The sequence below is a fragment of the Melospiza georgiana genome, chromosome 1 (assembly GCF_028018845.1).
Source record: "Melospiza georgiana isolate bMelGeo1 chromosome 1, bMelGeo1.pri, whole genome shotgun sequence".
Lineage (NCBI taxonomy): Eukaryota > Metazoa > Chordata > Aves > Passeriformes > Passerellidae > Melospiza > Melospiza georgiana.
The window spans coordinates 20,412,050-20,433,203 of record NC_080430.1 but is presented as its reverse complement, the minus strand read 5'-3'; the positions used below and the strand labels follow the sequence as shown (position 1 = coordinate 20,433,203).

General features: G+C 37.5%; 1 protein-coding gene across 4 annotated transcripts; it reads left to right on the top strand.

Annotated features, from left to right (window-relative positions):
* Positions 1–254: 254 nt before the first annotated feature.
* Positions 255–16,325, top strand: ARL5B (ADP ribosylation factor like GTPase 5B). 4 transcript variants are annotated; one of them, XM_058034930.1, is made up of 7 exons: positions 255–432; positions 5,265–5,352; positions 7,944–8,004; positions 9,145–9,292; positions 10,937–11,020; positions 12,686–12,837; positions 14,713–16,325. In XM_058034930.1, the coding sequence occupies exons 4-7, from the start codon at positions 9,149–9,151 to the stop codon at positions 14,759–14,761; spliced, it is 429 nt and encodes a 142-aa protein (XP_057890913.1). In that variant the 5' UTR covers positions 255–432; positions 5,265–5,352; positions 7,944–8,004; positions 9,145–9,148; the 3' UTR covers positions 14,762–16,325. The 4 variants fall into 4 exon arrangements, with proteins under 4 accessions (XP_057890913.1, XP_057890897.1, XP_057890889.1 ...); XM_058034914.1 differs by having other exon boundaries at positions 5,214–5,352; XM_058034906.1 differs by lacking the exon at positions 5,265–5,352.
* The last annotated feature ends 4,829 nt before the right edge of the window (positions 16,326–21,154 follow it).

The following is a 21,154-nucleotide window of genomic DNA, read 5'->3' as shown; positions in this document are numbered from 1 at the left end:
CGGCGGGGGCCTAGCGCTCCTCGCAGCATTCGTCCCTTGCGGGGCGGCCCCGTCCTCCCGAGCGTGCCGACCGCAGACCGCTAGGCTTTCCACCAGCCCCGGTGGAAAACTCGCGCCTGTCCCCTCAGACACGCTGCTCCCGCTGCCATGACGCCCCCCTGACGCCGCAGTGACGCGCGCGGGCCGCGCCGGGGGGCGGGGCCGTGCGGCCGTTGGCGGGGCGGGGCCGCGCCGCGTGCCCGCCCTCCCCTGAGCCCGCCCGCCCGCTCGGCGCTGCCGGGGCCGCTGCGGAGCCTCCGCGAGGGAGACGGGAGAGTCGGCGCCGCTGCTGCCGCCTGGGTGAGCTCGGGGAGCCCCGGGCGCTCGGCGGGAAGCCGAGCCTAGGCATGGGCCTCATCTTCGCCAAGCTCTGGAGCCTCTTCGGTAGCCAAGGTGGGCGGGCGCGCGGGCCCGAAGCGGCGGCGGGGCGGGCGGCGAGTGGAGCCCGCGGGGCTGCGGGGGCCGCGGGCAGCCGTGGGGGCTCGGGGCCGGCTCCGCTCGCCAGGCTTCCCCTGAAGGCCCGCCCGGCCAAAAGTTGGGCTTTGCTTTGTGCAGCGCCCTGAGTGCTGGTGCCGCGGCGCCTCATGCTCCGGGTCGCTTTGTTCGAGTTCCCGAGGTGGTCCCTCCTGTCCCCTCCTCCCCGGCCGCGTTGAACACCCAGCGTTAACCATCCGCGGCGGCCCGGGCTGCTGGGGCTGCGCTGCACCGTGACGGTCCCTCCGGGCTTCGCGAGACTCCTTTTTAAGTCGGGATCTGTTATTAAAATCGTGATGTTTTAGTCTTTAATTAAAAGGAAAAGAACGACGCCAAACATGTGGGGGCCTTCGAGGTAAAGATCTGTTTGTGTTTTGGCAAAGATACTGGTTAAATACAGTTAGTGACCCAAGAAAATCAGTTCTCCGGCCAAAAATAAAAAGGTCATAAGGGGATAGTATCGCTTTCCATGCTCTCCTGCCCAGTTCATCCAGCCCTGCAATCACAGCTCGTGTTCTAATCCAGAGCTCAGAATTTGGGTCTGCCACCACCTTCACCTCAGATGGTTATCATAAAAGTAGAAAATTATGGTTTATCTGTTAATTTATTTGATTTAATAATTTTGGTTTACCTAGCCAGCTTTGATTAGAAAATTAAATAGTTAACAGTAACATCATCTTGCCTGCTCCAAGCTCAAGGCCTCAAGGAAAAACAGTATCAACAATAAATTCATTAATTGTTCTCTCATCAGGTTTCCAAATGTGTACCTCATTTCCACTTTAAAGTTATTGAAAATGCAGATAAGCCTTTTTTTTGCAATGCTCTGTTGAAAGTTTTTGGAGGCAGATACACCTGGTGTACTTTAATAGTTTTCTGCCTGTGATTGCACATAACTCAGTCTAATTCTGTACATACCAAAGCCTCAGTGTGTGTGCACATTAACATCTGTGTATCAAACTGTTTTTCATGGGATGGGATTGGGATCCAGTCCCAGATCATTGATTTTTCTCATGCATACACCATCCTACCACGTAATTCCTGAGGTCTTCTGAATTTGTTGCTAATTTCTTATTTTCCTGAACTGTCAAACCTATTTGGCAAGATCCAATGTTTCCCCTATCCTCCAGAAAAATACTAAGTACCTTTTTTTTTTATTTTCATCAAGTAGTGCAATCTGGATCTCCTTTTTTCCATGAAGTATTCCAAAGACTCCGAAGAGATCTATAAGCAGGGAGATCACCAGATAACTGGTGGCATTTAGTACTTGCCTCTATAGTAGATTATGATGTCAGTATTTATCTTCAGGAAAACACATTGTCTTGGTTATTGTATATTATTTCCTGGAAGAAAAGTTATTCTTCATTGTGAGTGACCCTGGCTGGGTGCCAGATGCCCACCAAAGCAGCTCTATGACCCCTCCTCAGCTGGACGGGGGGAGAGAAAATACAACAAAATCTTCTGGGTTGAGATAAGGAAAGGGAGATATCACTCACCAGTTCCCATCATGGGCAAAACAGACTCAATTTGTGAAATTAATAGAATTCATTACCAATCAAACCAGAACAGGTTAATGAGAAGTAAAACCAGATCTTCTGAACACCTGCTCCCCACTCCTCCCTCTTTTTTTCCCAGGATTAGCTTTACTTTTGGTTCTCTGCCATCTCCCTGCAGGAGGGAACAGGGAATGGGGGCTGTGGTCAGCTCATCACATATTGTCTCTGCCGCTCTTTCTTCCTTATGAAGGGGACTGCATCCCCTGTTCCAGTGTGGCATCTCTCCCGTGGGAGACAGTCCTCCATGGGCTTCTCCAATGTGTGTTCTTCCCAAGGTCTGCAATTCTTCACTAACTGTTCCAACACAAGTTCTTTTCACAAGTCCTTCAGGGACAGGCCATTCCAGTCTGGATCCCCCACAAGGTCACAAACCTGCCAGCAAACCTGTTCCAGAGTGGCCTTCTCTCCACAGCTCCACAGGTTGTTGCCAGGATCCTGCTCCAGGATGAGTGTCCAGTGGGGTCACAGCTGCCTTTGGGATCTACCTGCTCTGCTGTGGCATCCCCTGTGGGCTGTGGGTGCATCTCTGCTCCTTGTGGACCTCTGGCTGCAGGTGGATCTCTGCTCCCCATGGACCTCTGGCTGCAGGGGCACAGCTGCATCACCATGGGCTGTGGGTGGATCCCTGACACCTTTAGCACCTTCTCCCCTTCCTTCTGCCCCAACCTTGGAGTCAGCAGAGTTGTTTCTCTCACATATTCTCACTACTTTTTTCTCTGTCCTTAGTTTCTCCTGTGCAATAACTTTTTCTCATCTTAAATATCCCAGAGGCATTACACCTGTTGCTGGTGGCCTTGGCTGGCATTGGCTGGATGCACATTGGAGAAGTTTCTAGGAGTTTCTCAGAAAGCAGTGTAGCTCTCTCCACTATCAAAATCTCATGTTGCAAATCTAATACATTCATATATTTAAATGGTTAATGAAATATTAGTCTCACAGTTAAATAGATGAGGTAATATCATGAAATATTTACTCTTTGGCATTTATCCCAATAAGAGACTTTAGGGTGTGTCCCGATCCTGGTTTAGTGCTGGATTTGTCTTTTGTTTAGTTTTTGCTTTGGTTTGGGTTGGTTTTTTTGGGTTTTTTTTTGCTTCCTCTTCTTGGGGTATCACAGAAAAGAGAGTTTCTTTTCATGGCTAAAACTAAAATTTCATTCTAGAAAATTTGCTTCAAACATTAATTTTTGATCTGATGGGAAATTATTCTCCGTGTTCTCTAAATAATATCATTACTAATAATAAAGCATAGTAATATCTGAGTTGATTTTGGTTGCTCCTCTAATTACATCAAATCTTGGTAGTTCCTTGTGGAATTCACAGGCTGTCCTGGGAAGTTGCTGTGTTGAGCAGACCAGCACAGTAACTTGCGCGCTGATTTTGGCTGTACAGAGGGAGCATTCCAAAGGTGCACCTAGGGTCTGCTGTGTGAGGATCGTGGGATCAGTTCTCATGGCTGGTGTGAGTTGTGTGATAACCTGCAGCACTTGGCAAAAGGAAAGGTGAAACTGAGGAAAGATTTGAAAGTTCCATCTGTGTTCTGTCAAGTAGAGCATGGAGGATGAGGTGTGCCTAAGTCTTTCAGCTCTGAATACATATGGTCTCATAATCAAGTGGTAATTGAACGATGTGAACTGAAATAGGGATACTTTTACTCATAAAATAAACAGTTGGCTTTAAAATAGACTTTTGTCATTTTTCTAGGTAACTTTCTAATGGCTTTGTGATATTTTTTCCTTTTTTTTGAACTTGACAAAAAAAAAATTACTCAAGAATTGTTTTATTTAAAATACCATTCTCTGCAGCCATTTAAAGTCTAGTTGCTAAATTACATAAGTTCAGTTGAATTTACTTCTGGTAACTTACTTTCAGAAGTTTTAAAAAAATCAGACTCCAGAAATAACCTGCTGAAGCTCCAAAAATGCTGAAGCTATGATTCAGTAGTCAAGTGGCACATTCTTCTGAGCAACATGTAGTAGTGTGGATAGATGGTGGAGCCATTAAGTTAGTGCCTGTGTTAATGCATGTCTGAGTAAAACTTGCTTGACTTATCATTTCATCAGTATTACCAAGATAGCTCTTAATTAAACTGTGGGTTAAAATAGAAGTGAATGTCAGCAACCCTGATAAAGATAAATGACTGTTATCAAGACCTTATTTTTTTTATGTGGTATATAGAGAAGCTCACAAATCTGGGGTTTACTTATTTTTGGAATGGTAATTATCCAGCATCTTACAGGTTGCTCTGAATAATTGCTACAGTTATTAAAAAGTTGCTTTAAGAAAAGTAATGGTAAGCTCTAATTCAAGATGATTGAACTTCTGTAACTCCACCGTTTATTTCACCTAGCCTTAGTGGCAGTTCCCAGTCAGGTTAGGAGAAACCATTATCTGGAAAATCAAATGGGTTTTGGTTCCTCTGATTACTAAAAGTTATTGACAGCTTCTCTGCTTCCTTGTAATCAAATCTGGGGATACAAATGTATTTTAGCAGTTCTTTTGTGCTTAAGAGAAGACTCTAAATTAGCTGTTAGTGTGCAGAATGAGTCTTTGTGTTGAAACCTTTTTGACCTCCAGAATTATGCTATTCCTCCTGCCTTCTTTCTAGCAAACTTCTGTCTGCATTCTGTCTTCAACTCTGAGGCCTCCAAGGCTGTTGCTCTTTGGAACCAGATGAGCATTTTGTCTCACAGCTTGAAAGCTCTTGGTACTCATTCAGTAGTCATTTCTTCCAAAAATGTTAGAAGTCTCATCACTAAAGTATTTAGATTTTTTTTTTATTTTTATCGTTTGCAAAGTAGAGAAAAAGGCATGTTGGGAGAATTGAATCTTCAGTTTTGGGCTCTTGTATCATAGAGAAATAGAGATGAGTAAGGAAGAAAAGAGCATATTATGTCTTACTTCTAAGATCTGCCAAGAAGATAATCTTCACTGTTCTGTGTTTTTGTAATACTAAACTGCCACAGATTTTTTAAACCATATTACATATCAATTTTTTTAAACAGTGTGCTAGAAATGGTTGATGAAACCAAGAAGTCCTTGGATTCTTTTAAGGAGTAGTCTAATACTGTCTTTTCTTTTTTTCCCCTGCATATGCCTTCTTCTACTTTCCCCGTCTTCCCTCCCTTTTCCTACGCGATTAATAAAGACTCTTCTGCTCTCTCAACTTTGTTATGGATTTTCTTCTTCTTTTGCCAAGAACGTGGTGGACTGGGAAGATATTCATAAATACAACCTAAACTGAGTTTGAATACCAGCCAGTGAAAGGGAGAAACTTGGGTTAGTCTGTAAGTACAGAACACAAATAAATCACTGCCTATGATTTACCCAGTAATTGTCCTTCCTCCTAAATGTGGCATCTGTCTTCTCCTAGTTACTCTTGTAAACAAGTAGCTGTCATGCTAAAATTCTGTTCTGTCTTAGTTTGGTAGTTTTTAAGCTCACATGTTTTTCCTCTAATGGACATCTATGTGTGAATTTTTTGTTTTCATCAAACTAGACAGAAATTCAACTTTTGACTATGTTTGTAAGTGAAGAGTTTCCATTACTATAGTTCTGGAATCTGTTACTTCTATGAAATACCCATGATTTCATTTTACCATTTTCATGCCAAGATCACTATTGATTAACACTTGTGTGCCTGTTTATTGTTTGTGCTTATTCAATCACTCTATGAAACACCATCTGACTATGAAGTAACACAGATAAGCTGTGCCTTTTTTTCCCAGTTAGTGTTGGACCATTCACACTTCAGTGGCTTTCAAAAGCAGCCATCTCAATGGAGTTTTTTTCTTCATGACTTAGTGTGATGTTGTATCATCCAACACTCCAGTCATTCACGCCTAAGATAATGTGTTCTGATAAGAAGATGAGAGAGCAGTGTAATGCCTGACTGGAATTTCTTTTCTTTCTTGAAAATAACTTAAACAGAATGCTGCAAAAGTAGAATCATCTTCCTGGCAATAGTTGACAACCTGTTTACTTTGAGGGCATTTCTGTGTTTGGACCTTTGGAAGCTCTCTACATTTAATTTTATTTGAAGGAGAGATGGACAGTAAAGCTACTAGGCATGATTTATTAGCCTTGAAAGTAGAGAGAATTTCATACTATTTATGTATTGGGAAAGGTTATTAATTATGATGCTGCTGTTAGTGGGGCTAAAAGTACTCCTGCATTTACAGTCAAGAAATGTACTTTTCTTAGCATGTGTTTACAGGATGCAGTAGTAGGGGAACTGGCACAGGGAAATACATTTTACCATCTGTTATGATCCTATTGCACAGCAAAACTTACAAAAGTTCCAAACAAGAAAATATTTTATTCCAGTAATATTCAGTATTAAAAGACCTGGATTACTATATATAAATAGATTTTTAACCAAAATGCTTCAATTTTTCCTTAAACCACATACTTTTGGGAGAAAAAAAATAATTTGATACTTTCAATAGATCTTCTGATCTACTAACTTGTTTGATCCTGTGGATCAAGTGTGGTATTTTGTAGGAAATATTTAAACTGTGAACCACGTTTTGCTTTGAAATACGTGCCCTAGAATTGTAAATATTATCTCTTTAAAAGTGAGCTTGTTCACAGAGTTTTTATGTATCCATTTACAAATTTTTCACTCTCAAGTGGTTTGCTGATTTTTGTCAGTAATTGGATCAGTATGCTGTAGCTTCACACCTGTAGCAAAAGAAGCACCATTCTAAGTGGCTGTGATACTGGATTGGAAATTCTAAGAGGAATTATTTACAGAGGAGCATATAAATTCTGGAGGACTGTTTTACTGATTTTGTTTGTTTGGTTGATTTCTGTTTTGTCTCCCCTGTGCCTGGAAACAAGCAGTATTGCTGCAATTGCAATATCACTGTTTTGTATGTTGGACTTTACAGCAGGTTGGGGCAGATGATTTCTCCTTTCTGCTCAGCACTGATGAGGCCTCACCTGCAGTGAGTGAGTCCAGTGTCCAGTTCTGGGCTCCTCAGTACAAGAGAGTCGTGGGCATTCTGGGGAGAGTCCAGTGATGGGCTTGCAGGGGTGACAAGGAACTGGAGCATCTCACATATGAGAAAAAGAGGTGCAAAGAGGGCAGAGCCAGACTTGTCTTAATGGTGCCCAATCACAGGACTGGGCAGTGGGCACAAACTGAAACACACAAGTTCCCTCTGAACATCAGAAAACACTTTTTCACTGTGAGGGTGACTGAGCAATAACCCAGGCTGTCCAGGGAGGCTGTGGAGTTTCCATTTTGGATATATTAAAAACCCCTCTGGACATGGTCCTAGGCCACTGGCTCTGTGGGCCTGGTTCAGCAAAGAGGTTCAACCAAATGACCTCCAGGAGTGTCTTCCAGCCTTGACCATTTATCATTCTGTGACTTCTCAGTTCAAAAGTTGCAAAATTAGAATCTGTGGCCTATTCAAAATACAGTTTCCTCTTAGATTTTACTGTGTGAATAATGATGGTACCTTAGTAAATGATTATTGATCATTGAATGTTGGGGTAATACCTTTTGCAGTCTTTGGATAGTGCCGGTGTTTTTAGCATGATACACTGCTATGGATTATATTTTTTTTATTGTACTTTTCTTTCTAAAACTAGATGTTGTAGATGAAGTAATCGTTAGTAACCATACCTTTATTAGATTTCCAGTGCTGGCTTTTCCTGAGACTGGGGTCTCAAGAGAAGATGGGGCTTTGTTTGGTGTTTTTTCTGTCCTGAAGTCACCACTAATCTGTGTAAGGTGTTGATATAAAAGAAATAAGCAGTTGCATTCTTCAGTAAGGGAGAGTGATTAACCAGAATTATAATTATTGCTGTTTCACTAATTTATTTTTGTCTTCTTTTTCCTTTTTTTAATTTTTTTTTTAATATGCAGAGCACAAAGTAATCATAGTGGGACTTGATAATGCTGGAAAGACTACTATTCTTTACCAGTTGTAAGTATATGAACTAATTGTTTTTCTGTTGGCATTTTTTTACTTGTCACTGTTTAATCTTTGAAAATTCAGCTTTGTAACCTGGTGTAATCTCTGAGGTTCTAGATCACAATTTGTACATTCATGGAATGAGTTGCTCTAAACAGGGTAAATGTTTAAAGGATAAGTGAAGGAACTGCTGTACTTTAAAATTGAACTATAAATTGACAACAAATTTCTACATCCAAGCACAAAGTGAACTGCAATTTTTTTCCCATGAAAGCCAGTCTGAATTTGTATTCATAAAAATAATCCTGTCCCAGTAACTGCAGAAAAGAACATGATTTTTAAATTAATGGAAATTCCAGCCATGCTTCAAAAATCTGAAAAGGTTTTCAAATGTTTCTCAATTCCAGTGTCTAAAATTTGTGATAGAGAATTCCTAAAAATAATATTTCAGCTTTCCCAGGTCCTGCCTTACTCATTTTCTATAGCATCATTGCACCCAAATCTTGGCAGCATTACAAGAATATCCATAATAAATTCAAGTGTTGTCAGGAGCATAATTACTATTGTAATTGTGGAAAAGGAGGAGAGTATAGATAAATTAATATCCTTATATTTGGATAGCAAAGCAGCGTAGTATGCTTTCCAAAAAATCTTTCTATATCTGAACATTTTGAGCAAGCTTAAAGGAAGAACTGAGAAATGTTCAGCTATGTAACCAAACAGTCCTTTGAGATTTAATATTTAGTTATCTAGAGCACTAAATAGAGTACTTTGATAAAATTATATTCTGATTTTTATTTTGCACAGTTTAGTGGTTGTCTGTTTGGTATCTTTAGAATGGCAGCTCCTGCTTTAAAACAAGTGCATTTTAAGTGTCTGTTGATGCCCTTTAGAAAGACAGTCCTCCTATAACACTTAACCATTTTTATGCCTTTTATGTACTTATTTTTCCTTGCTGATTTCTTTAAGCATGACTACAGTCATTGCTTTCTAAAGTTCAAATGTATAGCTTTTTTAAATATGCCTGATTTTTGAATATTTTTTGTCAGTTACACATATTTACTTTTCTAAAAAAAATTGTTATAACTGAACTCTAACAAGCCTTGTGGATTTTGCTGACTGGTCTTTATGGTGTGATATTGTTTCCTTTAGCTTAATGAATGAAGTGGTTCATACTTCTCCAACCATAGGAAGCAATGTAGAAGAAATAGTGGTGAAAAACACTCATTTCTTAATGTGGGATATTGGAGGACAAGAATCATTACGGTCGTCGTGGAATACCTATTATTCAAACACAGAGGTATGAGAAGATGCTTTGAAATCTGCAAATTTAATATGTTTGTTTGTAATTATATTTAATTATTTATTAGAAGTATTTGTAGACTTTTGTAGAGATTGCAGCTGTATTGTTTTTACATTCTAATGAGGGAGAATAAATTCAAAAAGTGTGAGGTATCTCTGGTATGCAGTGATTTTTCTGGTAATATTTGAAGTATTTTTTCTATATACTTTATTGTAGTGTTATTTGATCTCTGCTATAAACTGTGAAGTTAGATTTTTCCTTGGCAATCAAATGATAATGAAATGCATTTTAGATCAGATATTTTTGCTTGCTTTTTTTAAGTCAATTAAAAAGAAGACTTTGAAATGTAACTTGGAAATTTTGTGATGATTTGCAGTGGTCAACTGGACTTCTGTACATCCAGTCTGAAATGGTTTTGAAATAATGATAATTAGGAGGAAATGAGGAATGAAGGAATAAGGAATAAAGGAATGAAACTTTCTCTAAGCCTAGGCAGCAGTATTTAAACAGCTCATCAGCTCATAGCTTTTATCCAGAGGAGGAAGGAAAGTCTTGCTGTGCACTACTCGTGAGGTACTGGCAGAGCTGCTGTTGCTGGAAAGGTTGGAGAAGAATTCAGCAACAGTTGATTTGTGGGGTTTGTTTTTTGTGACAGTCTTTTTGAGGCCAAGAGGTTATCAATACAAAAAGGCACATATAATCACTGAGGACTCTTTTTGAGACATCTACACTGATGTAAAATATTCTAGACTTCATTTCTTACCATTTCTACTAGAAGTAGAGACCTCTTGTAGATATTATTCATTGTATAAGTATTCCATCCTCTTGTAAAATTAGGTTTTTTATCTCTTCCATTTTCTATATCTTTTCCTATGCTCTTGAAGAGAGGTGAGATCAGTGATCCGTCCTAGATCTACTGTAAGCCTGATAATGACATCTCAACCTTCCTCTCTAGTATTTTAGACTAATTTTTTATGTTATCTGGAAAAGTGCAGCTACACCTAAGAAACACGTGAAGATAAAGAGACTTCTACCAGTATTATCTGGTAAAGAGCAATAAGTTCTTGACATTTATCCCTTGAGTATCTAGTTTTGGAATTTGGAGAGATGCATATTTTATTTTTCTGATACTTTTGGGATGTTCTTCATATTCTATCTAGCAAGTGTTTGAAATCCAGTGCCTTATAGTACTTGGAAAGAACTTTCCCTTTACTTAGAAGCTTTGTCTGCTGGAAGCAGTTGAGGAAGAAAAGAGATCTGTTTACTATGCTAATCCTAGCCTCCCTCATATGAATTAATTCTATTACTGTTCCACCTCATCTGCTAGGCATCTCAAAGTCACAGCAGCATTAAATTGACTCAGGTTTTCATACTTTGTGGTCATTTTTAGTGGCTAATGAATCACTTTAATTTTATAAGGCAAAGTGATTTGGAGAATATGTTGGAGAATTATAGCAGTGATTTCTAATTCTCCCTTTTTACTACTCTCTTTTCTCTCTTTTGTCACTTTCTCTTTTCTGGTGTCCTCTGAAAGTGTCTGTCTCTTCTGTAGGAAGACTAGTGGTAGTGGTCTCTTGAAATTGTGCTTTCTGTAATTTGTAGTTTGTATTTACATATTATACTGTTGGTGTTTTTCCCTAGTTCATCATTCTCGTTGTTGACAGCATTGATAGAGAGCGACTTTCTATTACAAAAGAAGAACTTTATAGAATGCTGGCTCATGAGGTATGGTGGGGAGTTGGGATAATAGTTTTGTTGAGAACAGTTAAATAATGTTTCATGTTTCCTTTGTTAACAAAAATAATACCATCAGAAAAAAAAATTGAGAATAAGTGTGCATTCATGTTGATCACATTTTAAAACCATGTAAGTTATAAATAAGGAGAAAAATTATTGTGAAGCACTCTTCTAATAGGACTTGCTTGATTGTAATCAAATCAGTCTTTACTTTGCAAATTTTGAACTTATAAAATGTTATGCTTCATATTAATGTAACTGGGTATTGTTGTCCTTTACCACTGAGTAGTTCAGTTAAATGGCTGAAATTTCAAGAAACTTTTTTTTTTAAGTTTTTATTTTAGAGGAATGAAATTGCCTATTTTTTTTCTTTGTTCTAATCTTTTTCCTTAAAATTAAGGAGTATATATCATACTATGGGAAAATTAATTTCAGTTCAATTTCCTTCAGAATTATTCATTTGTATTTTTATTATTTGTTGTCCTAGGGACTCGAGTCAATTCACTCAAACGTCCTAAATTAACTTGTATGTTTGCTTAGTAAAATATGTTAAAACCTTTTGTGATCACTCTGAAGCTGAATTGAGGTTGTTTTAAATCTAAATATTCTCCTTCATTTTTGAAAGAAAAGGATTTAGTACACTGCAATTAATCCTGTTGAGTTAACTTCTCTGAGAGACTTGTGTTTCACATAAGTGAGTTTTTGCTTTGCAATTTAATGTTAGTTGTAGTTTGGATCTAATAGTAAGAAGGAAATTCAGTACCAAAAAAGGTGGAAAAATTACTTCTTGTGCTGAAGTTTTCCCATGTAGTTTTTTGGTTTCCAGTCTCAAACTCTGCAAGAAATTGTGATCTACCATCTCTTGAAATCAGTTGGTAGGCCTAGACTGGGCTACTTGTACGGTTGAATTTTCAGCTGTAGATCATAAACCTTTGTTGTTTTCTGGGTTTTTTTCTCCTGGTGGAAAAATACTCTCAAAATTTAACATGCATTAAAGTGTATTGAATACTTTTAGTTGCAACTGTCAGCTTCCTGAGTATTAGATTTGTTTACCCTAATTCTCTTTTAGAGCCATACATTCTAGTTCTTGTCTGTTTTGAATGCTAAATTCCATGCTGAAACAAAACTATTTTAATTAGTTATTAAAGCTGATGCAGCATTATTAAAACTCCCTTTTTGTAACACTAGGGTTAAACTTTTAGGAATTTGGAAAGTTTTCTTAAATTATTACTGCTTTAATCAATACAGAACTTCTTTAATGAAGTTGAAGGAATTTCAAGGGACTGGTATCTAGCAGGCTTTTCTATTTGAATAGTGTTTATTGTATTGTATAGGACTTGCAGTACTTAACCAGAAATAATTCTGCTGGCTGAGTGGTTTGAAGCATTATAAAATGTATTTTGACAAGACTTTCATTATTATGTATGAACATGTGGTCAACACCAAACAATTTGATTCTCTGTGGTGGTGAACACTTCTGAATAACTTAGTTTTTTAGCCTTACTGTAACAAATATTTCGTGTAGTAAGACAGTTAAAACTCCATGCTCCAGTGTAATTGTTGATTAGCTTGGATACAGTCCTTTCAACAAATGTAGTTAGCACAGTAGCCTTTTAGCTCTGTGTGGTAACTGAGTCCTCTGAATGGCTCCAGGATTTACGGAAGGCTGCGGTTCTGATCTTTGCGAACAAGCAGGACATGAAAGGCTGCATGACGGCTGCCGAGATATCCGCGTACCTCACCCTCAGCTCCATCAAGGATCACCCCTGGCACATCCAGTCCTGCTGTGCTCTGACAGGAGAGGGGTAAGTGCTTACTGCTTACTATGGCAATTCCTGGTCTTGCTGACACCAAAGTGCATTTTTTCAAAGTTCTGAACTTTGCTGTCAGAGGGACACTTTGAATTTTTTGTATTTGAGCCTTGTGGGTTTTTTCGTAGCTCATGCTCCAAATTCATATGAATGTCTTCCTTTTGTTGTTGAAAACTCCAAACCAAAAACCAAACACCACCCCTCCACCTAAGTATGTAGCTGTTGACATAACTGTCTACTCTCTGTGTGCTACTCTCTTACTCTTGTGTGTCTTTCTGTATTTGAAGAAATTTGCTACTGTTCTCTTCCTTTATATTCTAAGCTACAGAAAGCTTCCAAGCTGGGAGGTTGAGGTGTTCAGGGTTTTTTTGGTTGGCTTTTTTGATTAGCATTGAAACATAGTTTTTGATGAGAAGTTACATAGATCTGTCATAAAACAAATTTTTTACCAGTATTAAACTTGGTTTATATCTAGCTAATGTAGCTAATTTTGAAATTTGCATACCTTATGTTAACAATTACTAAAACAGAATGCTCGGCTAGCCTTAGATCCTTAGTCTGTAAATATAAAAAAACCAAAAATTTTGATACCTTCTAACAAGTTGGATAATGTCTTCCTTGTGTGAAGTGTACTGATTTTTCATCTTGGTTTTTAAAGCAGTTTTGTAATATGTGGTATTTAGGGTTTTTTTTAGCTGTATTGTACAACCTTTACAATACTGTGGTCTTGTGACATCAAAAATTGTGAATCCAACTGGGTATTTAGGAAGGGAGAGCAACTACCTCACTTTCTAGGAAGAAGTATTTAATGTCATGGAGATGTCTTGTAGAGTGAATGGTGGCATTAACTTCCCTGGGGTGGAAGGTGTTAGTGAGAACAAAGTGGGGGGATTTTTATGGGGTGGTTGTATTATTTTGTTCTAAAAGCTAACTACTTTCCTTCTACCAGTTTTGCTAAAGTCATGTTTGAGTACACAGTTTATGGACTAAGTAAGATATTCAACCAAGTTGACATTTGAAGGAAAATAATAATTAATGAACATGAGGTTTAGTTTAGAAACAGTGGCCTTTCTAGGCTGCTTCTTTCGTATTGTAAAAAAAAAGCAATGAATATTTAGAATGCTTTAAACTATGACAGTAGTGAAATGAACTTAGAATAAAACATTCCCAGAGTTAGATAGCTGAGCTGAGTCTTCCTTGGGAAAATCTGACAAGAATCTGGGAGGGATCAACCTGGTGTGAGTGAAACTAGCATTCTTGGATAGCTAAACACTGATTTACTGGACAGAGTTAAAGCTCAAAAGGGTATAAATTAGGTAACTAGATCCCTGGAAAATCAAGGGAAAGTCTATCTTCTAAAATGGAAGACTTTTAAATAGAGATGCAGATGGGGCTAGGAAGCAGATTAGATCCCATGCAGGCTTGGTATTCAATATAAACACACTTTTAATTTTGTAATGTAATTTTGATATACTGTCTTTTCATGAAACAATTCAGTCTAGATAACCTGCCCTTTTTCTTTTAATATTAGTATGTAAAGGTCTAGCTTTCTGTAGAGCGAGAAAAACTTTTTTCTTTTCATGTACTTGCAAGTAAGCATTTAAGGATATTGTCTTGTAGGTTTACAAGGAGAAAGAAATTTGAAGTACTGCCAAGCTTCAATAATTTGGAATGCTTGATCATTTTCATGTGGCCAAAGCCTAAGTAGACTTAGCTTAAAACACTGGTTGCTCTCTTCAGCTTTCAATCCCATTTCCAGTTGATTTAATTTATTTTAAGTAGTTGTTTTTTCACCTAAAAACAAGTAGAAAATACCTTCAAGATGCTGGAATAGAACTTGTACCAAGTATAACATCTCTTATCTTTCAGATTATGCCAAGGTTTGGAGTGGATGACCTCCCGTATTGGAGTGAGATAGCTTTTTTTTGCCTTTTTTTCTTTTTTTTTTTTTTTTTTTTTTTGTTATTCCTCCAGAAGAAGAGACTTCTATTTATCCTGTGAACATGTACATTTTTCTGTACTTTTGGCTGCTGAGGCAGTGACCAATGTTTAATTTATATCAGCCAACCTCTAAGCTGTGCTTGAATCAAGTGCAGTTGAACTGAAACACAAAAGTATTTTCTTAACTTTTTTTAATACACTAATCTTCAACTGGATGAACATATGTGAATCTGTTTTTAAGCATTGAAATTCCTCTGAATATGAATTCTAACTTTTTCAATGATAGCTTTTTAAAATCTCTTTTGTCATTGTCAATATTTCATATTTCCTCTTTCTAAATAGTTGTATAACTTACTAACATAAAGGAGCACATTTTATTTAATAATTAAAAGTAGTGTTTAGGTTAACTTTACTCTGCCATAGCTTTAACCTCAAAGGATAACCATATCTCCAGCAGACTTCCTGGAATATTAGTAGAGTTCTAGTCAGCACAAGAATGAATAGTTATGAATGCAAATTTTTAAGTGCTTAATGAACTAGTTAAAGTTAATATTGTGATGGCTTTCAATCTGATATACAATGGAACTTCTGCCTTAAAAATCTGTTTCAGTCTCAGTTTCTCTGGTAGGTAGTTCTAGGACATTCTTATATTCTTCTACTTGAAGGTACATCTCTGTACAGTGCATAAAAATATTATTACTAAATGCTGGTGTAGTCATTTAGAACTTGAATAGCTTTTCAAAGATAAATGGGTAATTAAATTTGGAATCACAGCAGCCAGTGTTATGTGTAGACTTTCTATATTCTGTTAAAATTTTAAACTCTATATACGTGAGCCTTCCTCACCTTTTAGTGAGAGTGCTGTTTTCTAAATTAATACAAAATCAAAAGGGAAGCCAGATCTATAAACAAAACAAAACCATGGTGCTGTATCTGTAGACTTCGGAGTGTAGCTAATCTTGACATTTATTTATCTACTATCATACATGTTTTCAGATTCTGTTACAGAGAAATTATTTTGCCTTCATTTTTGTTTTTGGTCTTATTTGCACAAGCAGAGAACTTTTGACAGTGTTTGAGTTAGATGCCTTCACCTGAAATTTGAAAAACAGGTGGTGAAAGAGTGGACCCAGTAACTGTTAATTCAATTTGAAGGGAATTAAGTTAAATCTAAAGATAATCTAAAGATATGGAGTTAATTGAGAACATGAAGCGTCACATAAACCTAACTACCAGTCCCCCCAAAAACCCCACATGAGGATTAAAAAAAACCAACAAATCAAAACCAATAGTGGACACCCCGTTCCTAGCAAGGTCCCAGCAGCAGTCAGGTACCCAGCCTGTCTAAATGCTTGGCAGGTTTCCAGAAGCACCATTCTGCACTTCTGCATGCCTAAAAGCCACATGGAGTTTGGTTACCTGAACTGTTTTGCAAACTGACTGTAGGCTTTTGATGACAAAATGTTTCTGTTTAATCTTGTTTTGAAAATTTAAGAACACTGAGTTTTCTTTAATAAAATTTTAAGCTTTGTAAATTTCAATTTGCTTCCATTTTATTTAAATAAAACTTAATGAAATGTTAAAAGTATCAGTAAATATATTGTTATAAGTGTTGGAAAGACTTTGAATACATGTGAAAACAGTGATTGGTTGAATGAAGTTGTGTATTATTGCCAGTTAGAAAAAGTCATATTTAGGACTACATTGAGTGTCAAGTCAAAATGTTCAGAAAATAATTAAAGTCAGCGAAAAGTAGTGTATTAAGAAAAAAGATGAATGCAAGGCAAGGTTAAAGTCCAATATTAAAGCTGCTTGCTGTGTTGTTCAGCTGTTTTAATGTGTGAAAATAAGATTTGTTTTGCTCTTAGGGAAGCAAATTATAAAGGAAAAAAATAAAATGATAGTATGAATGATGTTTCTTGTTTGGTAACTTAAAAATAAACCTGAAAATAAATTTAAATTGCAAACTGAAATTATATCATTCAGAATGTAGTCCTGAATACTTAAAGAGAGCACTAGCTGATTTTATTGTGCTTTGGTTGTTTTTGTTTTTTTTTTTTTAAAGAAGTATGATTTTGTATATAATGCTTTCTAGCTAAAACCATTTGTAAATCTATAGTTTGATTACTAAATACAGTGTTACCTGAGGTAATGCATATAGCTTTGATGAGGAGGAAATGGTCTGGCTGTAGACATTATAATATCAGAATAATGGATGTTTTCTTTTTATTTCTTAGCACTCAAGACCTTTGAGTATCTTTACAGAATAAAGCATTCCTAACAAATGCTATGACTTTTATCACCTAACAACTTCATTTTCTGCAACTGTTTTCCGTTGATAATACTGGTTTGTTCACAGCACTACTGCTGTGATTTGTTTTTTTTTACTATTATTATTTTTGGGGGGAAAACGCCTTGGTATGGAATTTTGGGGGCCCTATTTGTAATAACTTTGGAGTCTGTTAAACTGAAAGTGATTTGATCATAATTTTTAAGGATTGCCTTCGAATGAATACTGTGTGTGTCTTTGCATTGCCAAATACCACATTATGTTTGCTAATTTAAATGTAGTAAATATCTTGCAGTAGTTTTGCACTTTAAAAGTATTCTGTGTTTAATATGCTGTTCACAAAGAACAATGTTAATCACCCTAAGTTCAAGAATTTATGGTGTCTGTCCTATGCACATTTATGTTGTACTGCTCTAAATTGCTTGGCACATGGCTTTTTATTTGTTTATGTTTTTTTACTTTTTATCTAGGTGACAAAGAGGTTCAGGATCCCCAAAGCAGGGATTCTTTCCAGATCTTTAAACACAGTGCACGCAGTAAGGTGAAGAGGACTTGGGCACAGCTGCTCAAAATATTTGTCATCAAAATAAAATTGAGTTGTTCTGTGAATTTGGATGGGGTTTTTGTTTGTGAGTACTCTGGTGAAGAGGTATTGTAGCAATGTGGCCTTGTCACTTTCATTTCATCTCCAGTCTGTTCTCTGGGGCAGAATGGGGGCCTACATCATGTGCAGCTGTAGCCAGTTCACAGAACATCTTGGCTGGACACCTGCTTCCTTTCATCTCGGAGAAGCTCCAGCTTTGATCCTAGAGATCACATCATTTCAGCCATGGGAAGTGTGGGTCTTTGTTTGTTTTAGAGAAGAGTGTTTGTTTTAGTGGACTGTTCCCTTCCACAGCAAGAACAAAACAAATCCAAACAAAAGACTGGGAAAAAACTTGTATGTGCATTTGTGTGTGCATTTGGCAATACTTAGCATTTAGCTGAGTTTGCTCTTTCCTTTTGTAGAGTCTTCTTTGTGAAAGGGCCCAGAAGGCAACAGTGAGGAGAGTGGGTTGAGGAAAACCTGGCCGTGATGCCAATGGTAGCAGTAGAAACTGGCATCTTGGAACAACCTTCAACTTCTTCTAAAATTGCCTTGATGATCTTTCAACATTGAGTGGTTCTATGTTTTCCTTCTGAGGGGACAGTGCAGTAGAAAAGCTGCACGCTGTCCACACAGTGTATGTGCCCGCCCTGCAGGCAAGAGAGGGGGCTTTATCCTAGGTTTGTTTCTTGCTAGGTGTGCTACTCTTCATTTCTGTTTTGCTGGGTAGAGATATTTCGTTTCATACAGAAAGTTTTCCTGGATGTAACTGAAGGCATTGTTCCAGTTGCACACCAGTTTGTGTCCCCTAGATGGCAGGAAAGGACCAGTTTAACAGTGCCTTACCTGCTTTAGCTTGTGTTCTGCATCTATCTGAAAGACTTCTAAAATGCCTTGATAAATGAAGATGCTGTGTACCATTACCTGAACCATGGGGATCGTGCTTAGATCAAATGGAGACAGCATAAGGGAGAAGAAGCTTGAATCACATCTCCGGTGGGAAGAAAGTTTACAATGAGGTTTTAAAAAATTTGAAACTGTTCTATAGCTTAAAGGCATTTTGTCTTAATTCTTTATGGTTAGAATTATATTCCAAACCTTCTATTGTTGTTGCAACTGAAAATGTAGACAACAAAAAGAATGAATACAATTCCCAGCATGTTTCATTTTAATAATAACATCTGTCTGTTGCCTGTGACAGGCTTGATTTTTTTTGAACTTTGATTGGTGACAGTTGCTCCTGTAGTGCTCTGTTGCACTACTACTCCTCAGAAATTGCAAGGATCTGGAACATTTGAGCTGTCATCTTGCAGTGTGTTTAGCTATGATGATGATTTGTAGTCTTTACTACATACTACTGCATATGAAAGCTTAATTCAAGTAAAATAGTAGTTCTGTTGCAAGATTTAGATCAATTTTAGTGTAAGTGGTGGTCAAAATAGCAGCTCTTGCCGAGGGCAGTACCACCAGCAGGTTTTCATTGCCCATGTTTCTTGTGCAGTGATAAAATGTATCACATTTCTCATATTTGTGTATTTCTCTTTATGCAGTCTTTTTAAAAGTTATAACTACAACTATTCACAAGAATATTGCCTAATAATTTGAACTTCATTTTTATGTCCACATTGAAAGTTACTCCTGGCCAATCTCCATTACAGGTGGAAATGACTTGTGTGGTCTCAAAGGACTCATCTTCCATACTGAGCAAGAAAAGAAGTGGTGAAAAGTGTTGGGCCATCTCAGGAGGGAGTGAAGTATATAAGATCATAATTTCATGTCTTTTCTAAGCATATTCTGTATTGAAACAATGAACAAGAACTTCTTGAAACTCACTATCTGTTTTGGCAGCTCAACATTTACAACTTGAAGCAAAAGTTAACCTGTATGTACAAGTTGTACCTAAGAGTTTAGTTGAAAAGTCTTTAGACATCTGGTGGGCCAGGTGGGAGCAGTCATGACCTAGCTTAGCTGTGCTCCAGGTCTGTAAGCCAAGATCCCATTTTGTCTTCAAAGCCACTCAGATGGATGTACTGGCACAGCATTCAGGATTTAAGCATGTTTTCCAAGAAAGCTGACCTGCAGATGCCCACACTCTGCATGTGTGGATACACCTTGTGTGTGGGTTGTTCAGCCCACAGAAGCCATCTCCAGAGTCCTGTGCAGAGGCTTCTGTGCTCTGCAGTGCACTTGCTGCATCCACAAAGATTGAGGTGGATCTGCCTCCAGAGATGAATTCGGTTTCACTTCACTCCTTTCCTGAATTGACCATGAAGTCTCTGGAAGTTGAAATGAAGTGTACCAAGATAAACTCCAGTGAAAATATTAATTGAAATTTTCAGATGTAAATTTCAGATTCACCGACATTTTAGAATTAAATTTATTAAAAAGTACTGTTGGTTGGGAAAATATCTGCTGAATTATTTCAAAAAATTTCAGAAAGCCTATTTCAAAAATAGGGCTCGTAAGACTGATAGTGACTTAAAATTTTGGTAATTGGCTAAAATTGGTCATAATCTTTTAGAGTTTTAAGAAAAATATAACTCTCTTCTCAACAAAACTAGGGTTTGGCCCCTCATTTTTCAAGACTCCACTTTCAAAGCAGTGTTTTCACTGAATCATTTGAGTGCTTTTCATTTTTCCATTAGCTTCTCCCATATTCCTTTTGAGGTTTTGTTCCATTTTGTAGACTAGTTCACTAGTTTAGGCTTGAACCTTTGCTATTCTAATCTAATGTTGAAAAAAGGACTTTTTGGTTCAACCCTGAAAGTTTGACAAGACATCTTCAACCACCACCAATACTCCACTGTTGAGAAAAACTTTAAATGCATTTTTTAAAAACAGTGTTGCTAGATTCTTGGTGTTGATTTCAGTTGAGTACTCTACAATTAGAATCTGAAGAAGCCAACTGAAAGGTTAATGTTCAAACTTGTGGGAAAATAGGAATGACTTGATTTGTTTTGAAAGATACAGATATATATATATGTGTGTGTGTGTGTGTGTATGTAAATTTCTCATATATAATGGAAATTGATGCACATAAGTATTGTAGTCTGTCCAGTGAGTATGGAACAAGATCCCTATTGATCCAAAAAGGCCTAAGCTCTCAGTTCTTAGCCTTCAGTTGCTTTGGATTCAGCACCTTTCAAGCATAAATACAACCTCTTAAAATATTTTTCCTTCTCTCTTTTATCAGTAAGTTGCAAGGTAGCAGCTACTTGATAGATTCCATTTTCAATTTAGTAGGAAATGTAATGTACTTCTGTTCTGGAGGAAAATTGGTAAGTAATTACTGTAGAATTAAATCCTATTGCTTCTGTGAAAATAAACAATACAGGAGGTGTCTGGGGACTTGCAGTAGGATGCATAATCCAACAGTACTCATTCTTCTTTATAGAACTATCTAATTAGGAGTTAATGAAAAAATATTGGACTGCTTGCAGTTCTGTACACTCCTCTGCAACTGTAAAAAGTTTCTTTTCCTTCTAAATCTCTTT

What these genes read in the sequence shown, in the direction of transcription:
- ARL5B (XM_058034906.1), top strand. Translation starts at nt 387, where the DNA reads ATGGGCCTCATCTTCGCCAAGCTCTGGAGCCTCTTCGGTAGCCAAG. An exon ending in GAGCCTCTTCGGTAGCCAAG is followed by an intron (nt 433 to 7,943) that starts GTGGGCGGGCGC and finishes TTTAATATGCAG; the next exon opens with AGCACAAAGTAATCATAGTG. An exon ending in ACTACTATTCTTTACCAGTT is followed by an intron (nt 8,005 to 9,144) that starts GTAAGTATATGA and finishes TGTTTCCTTTAG; the next exon opens with CTTAATGAATGAAGTGGTTC.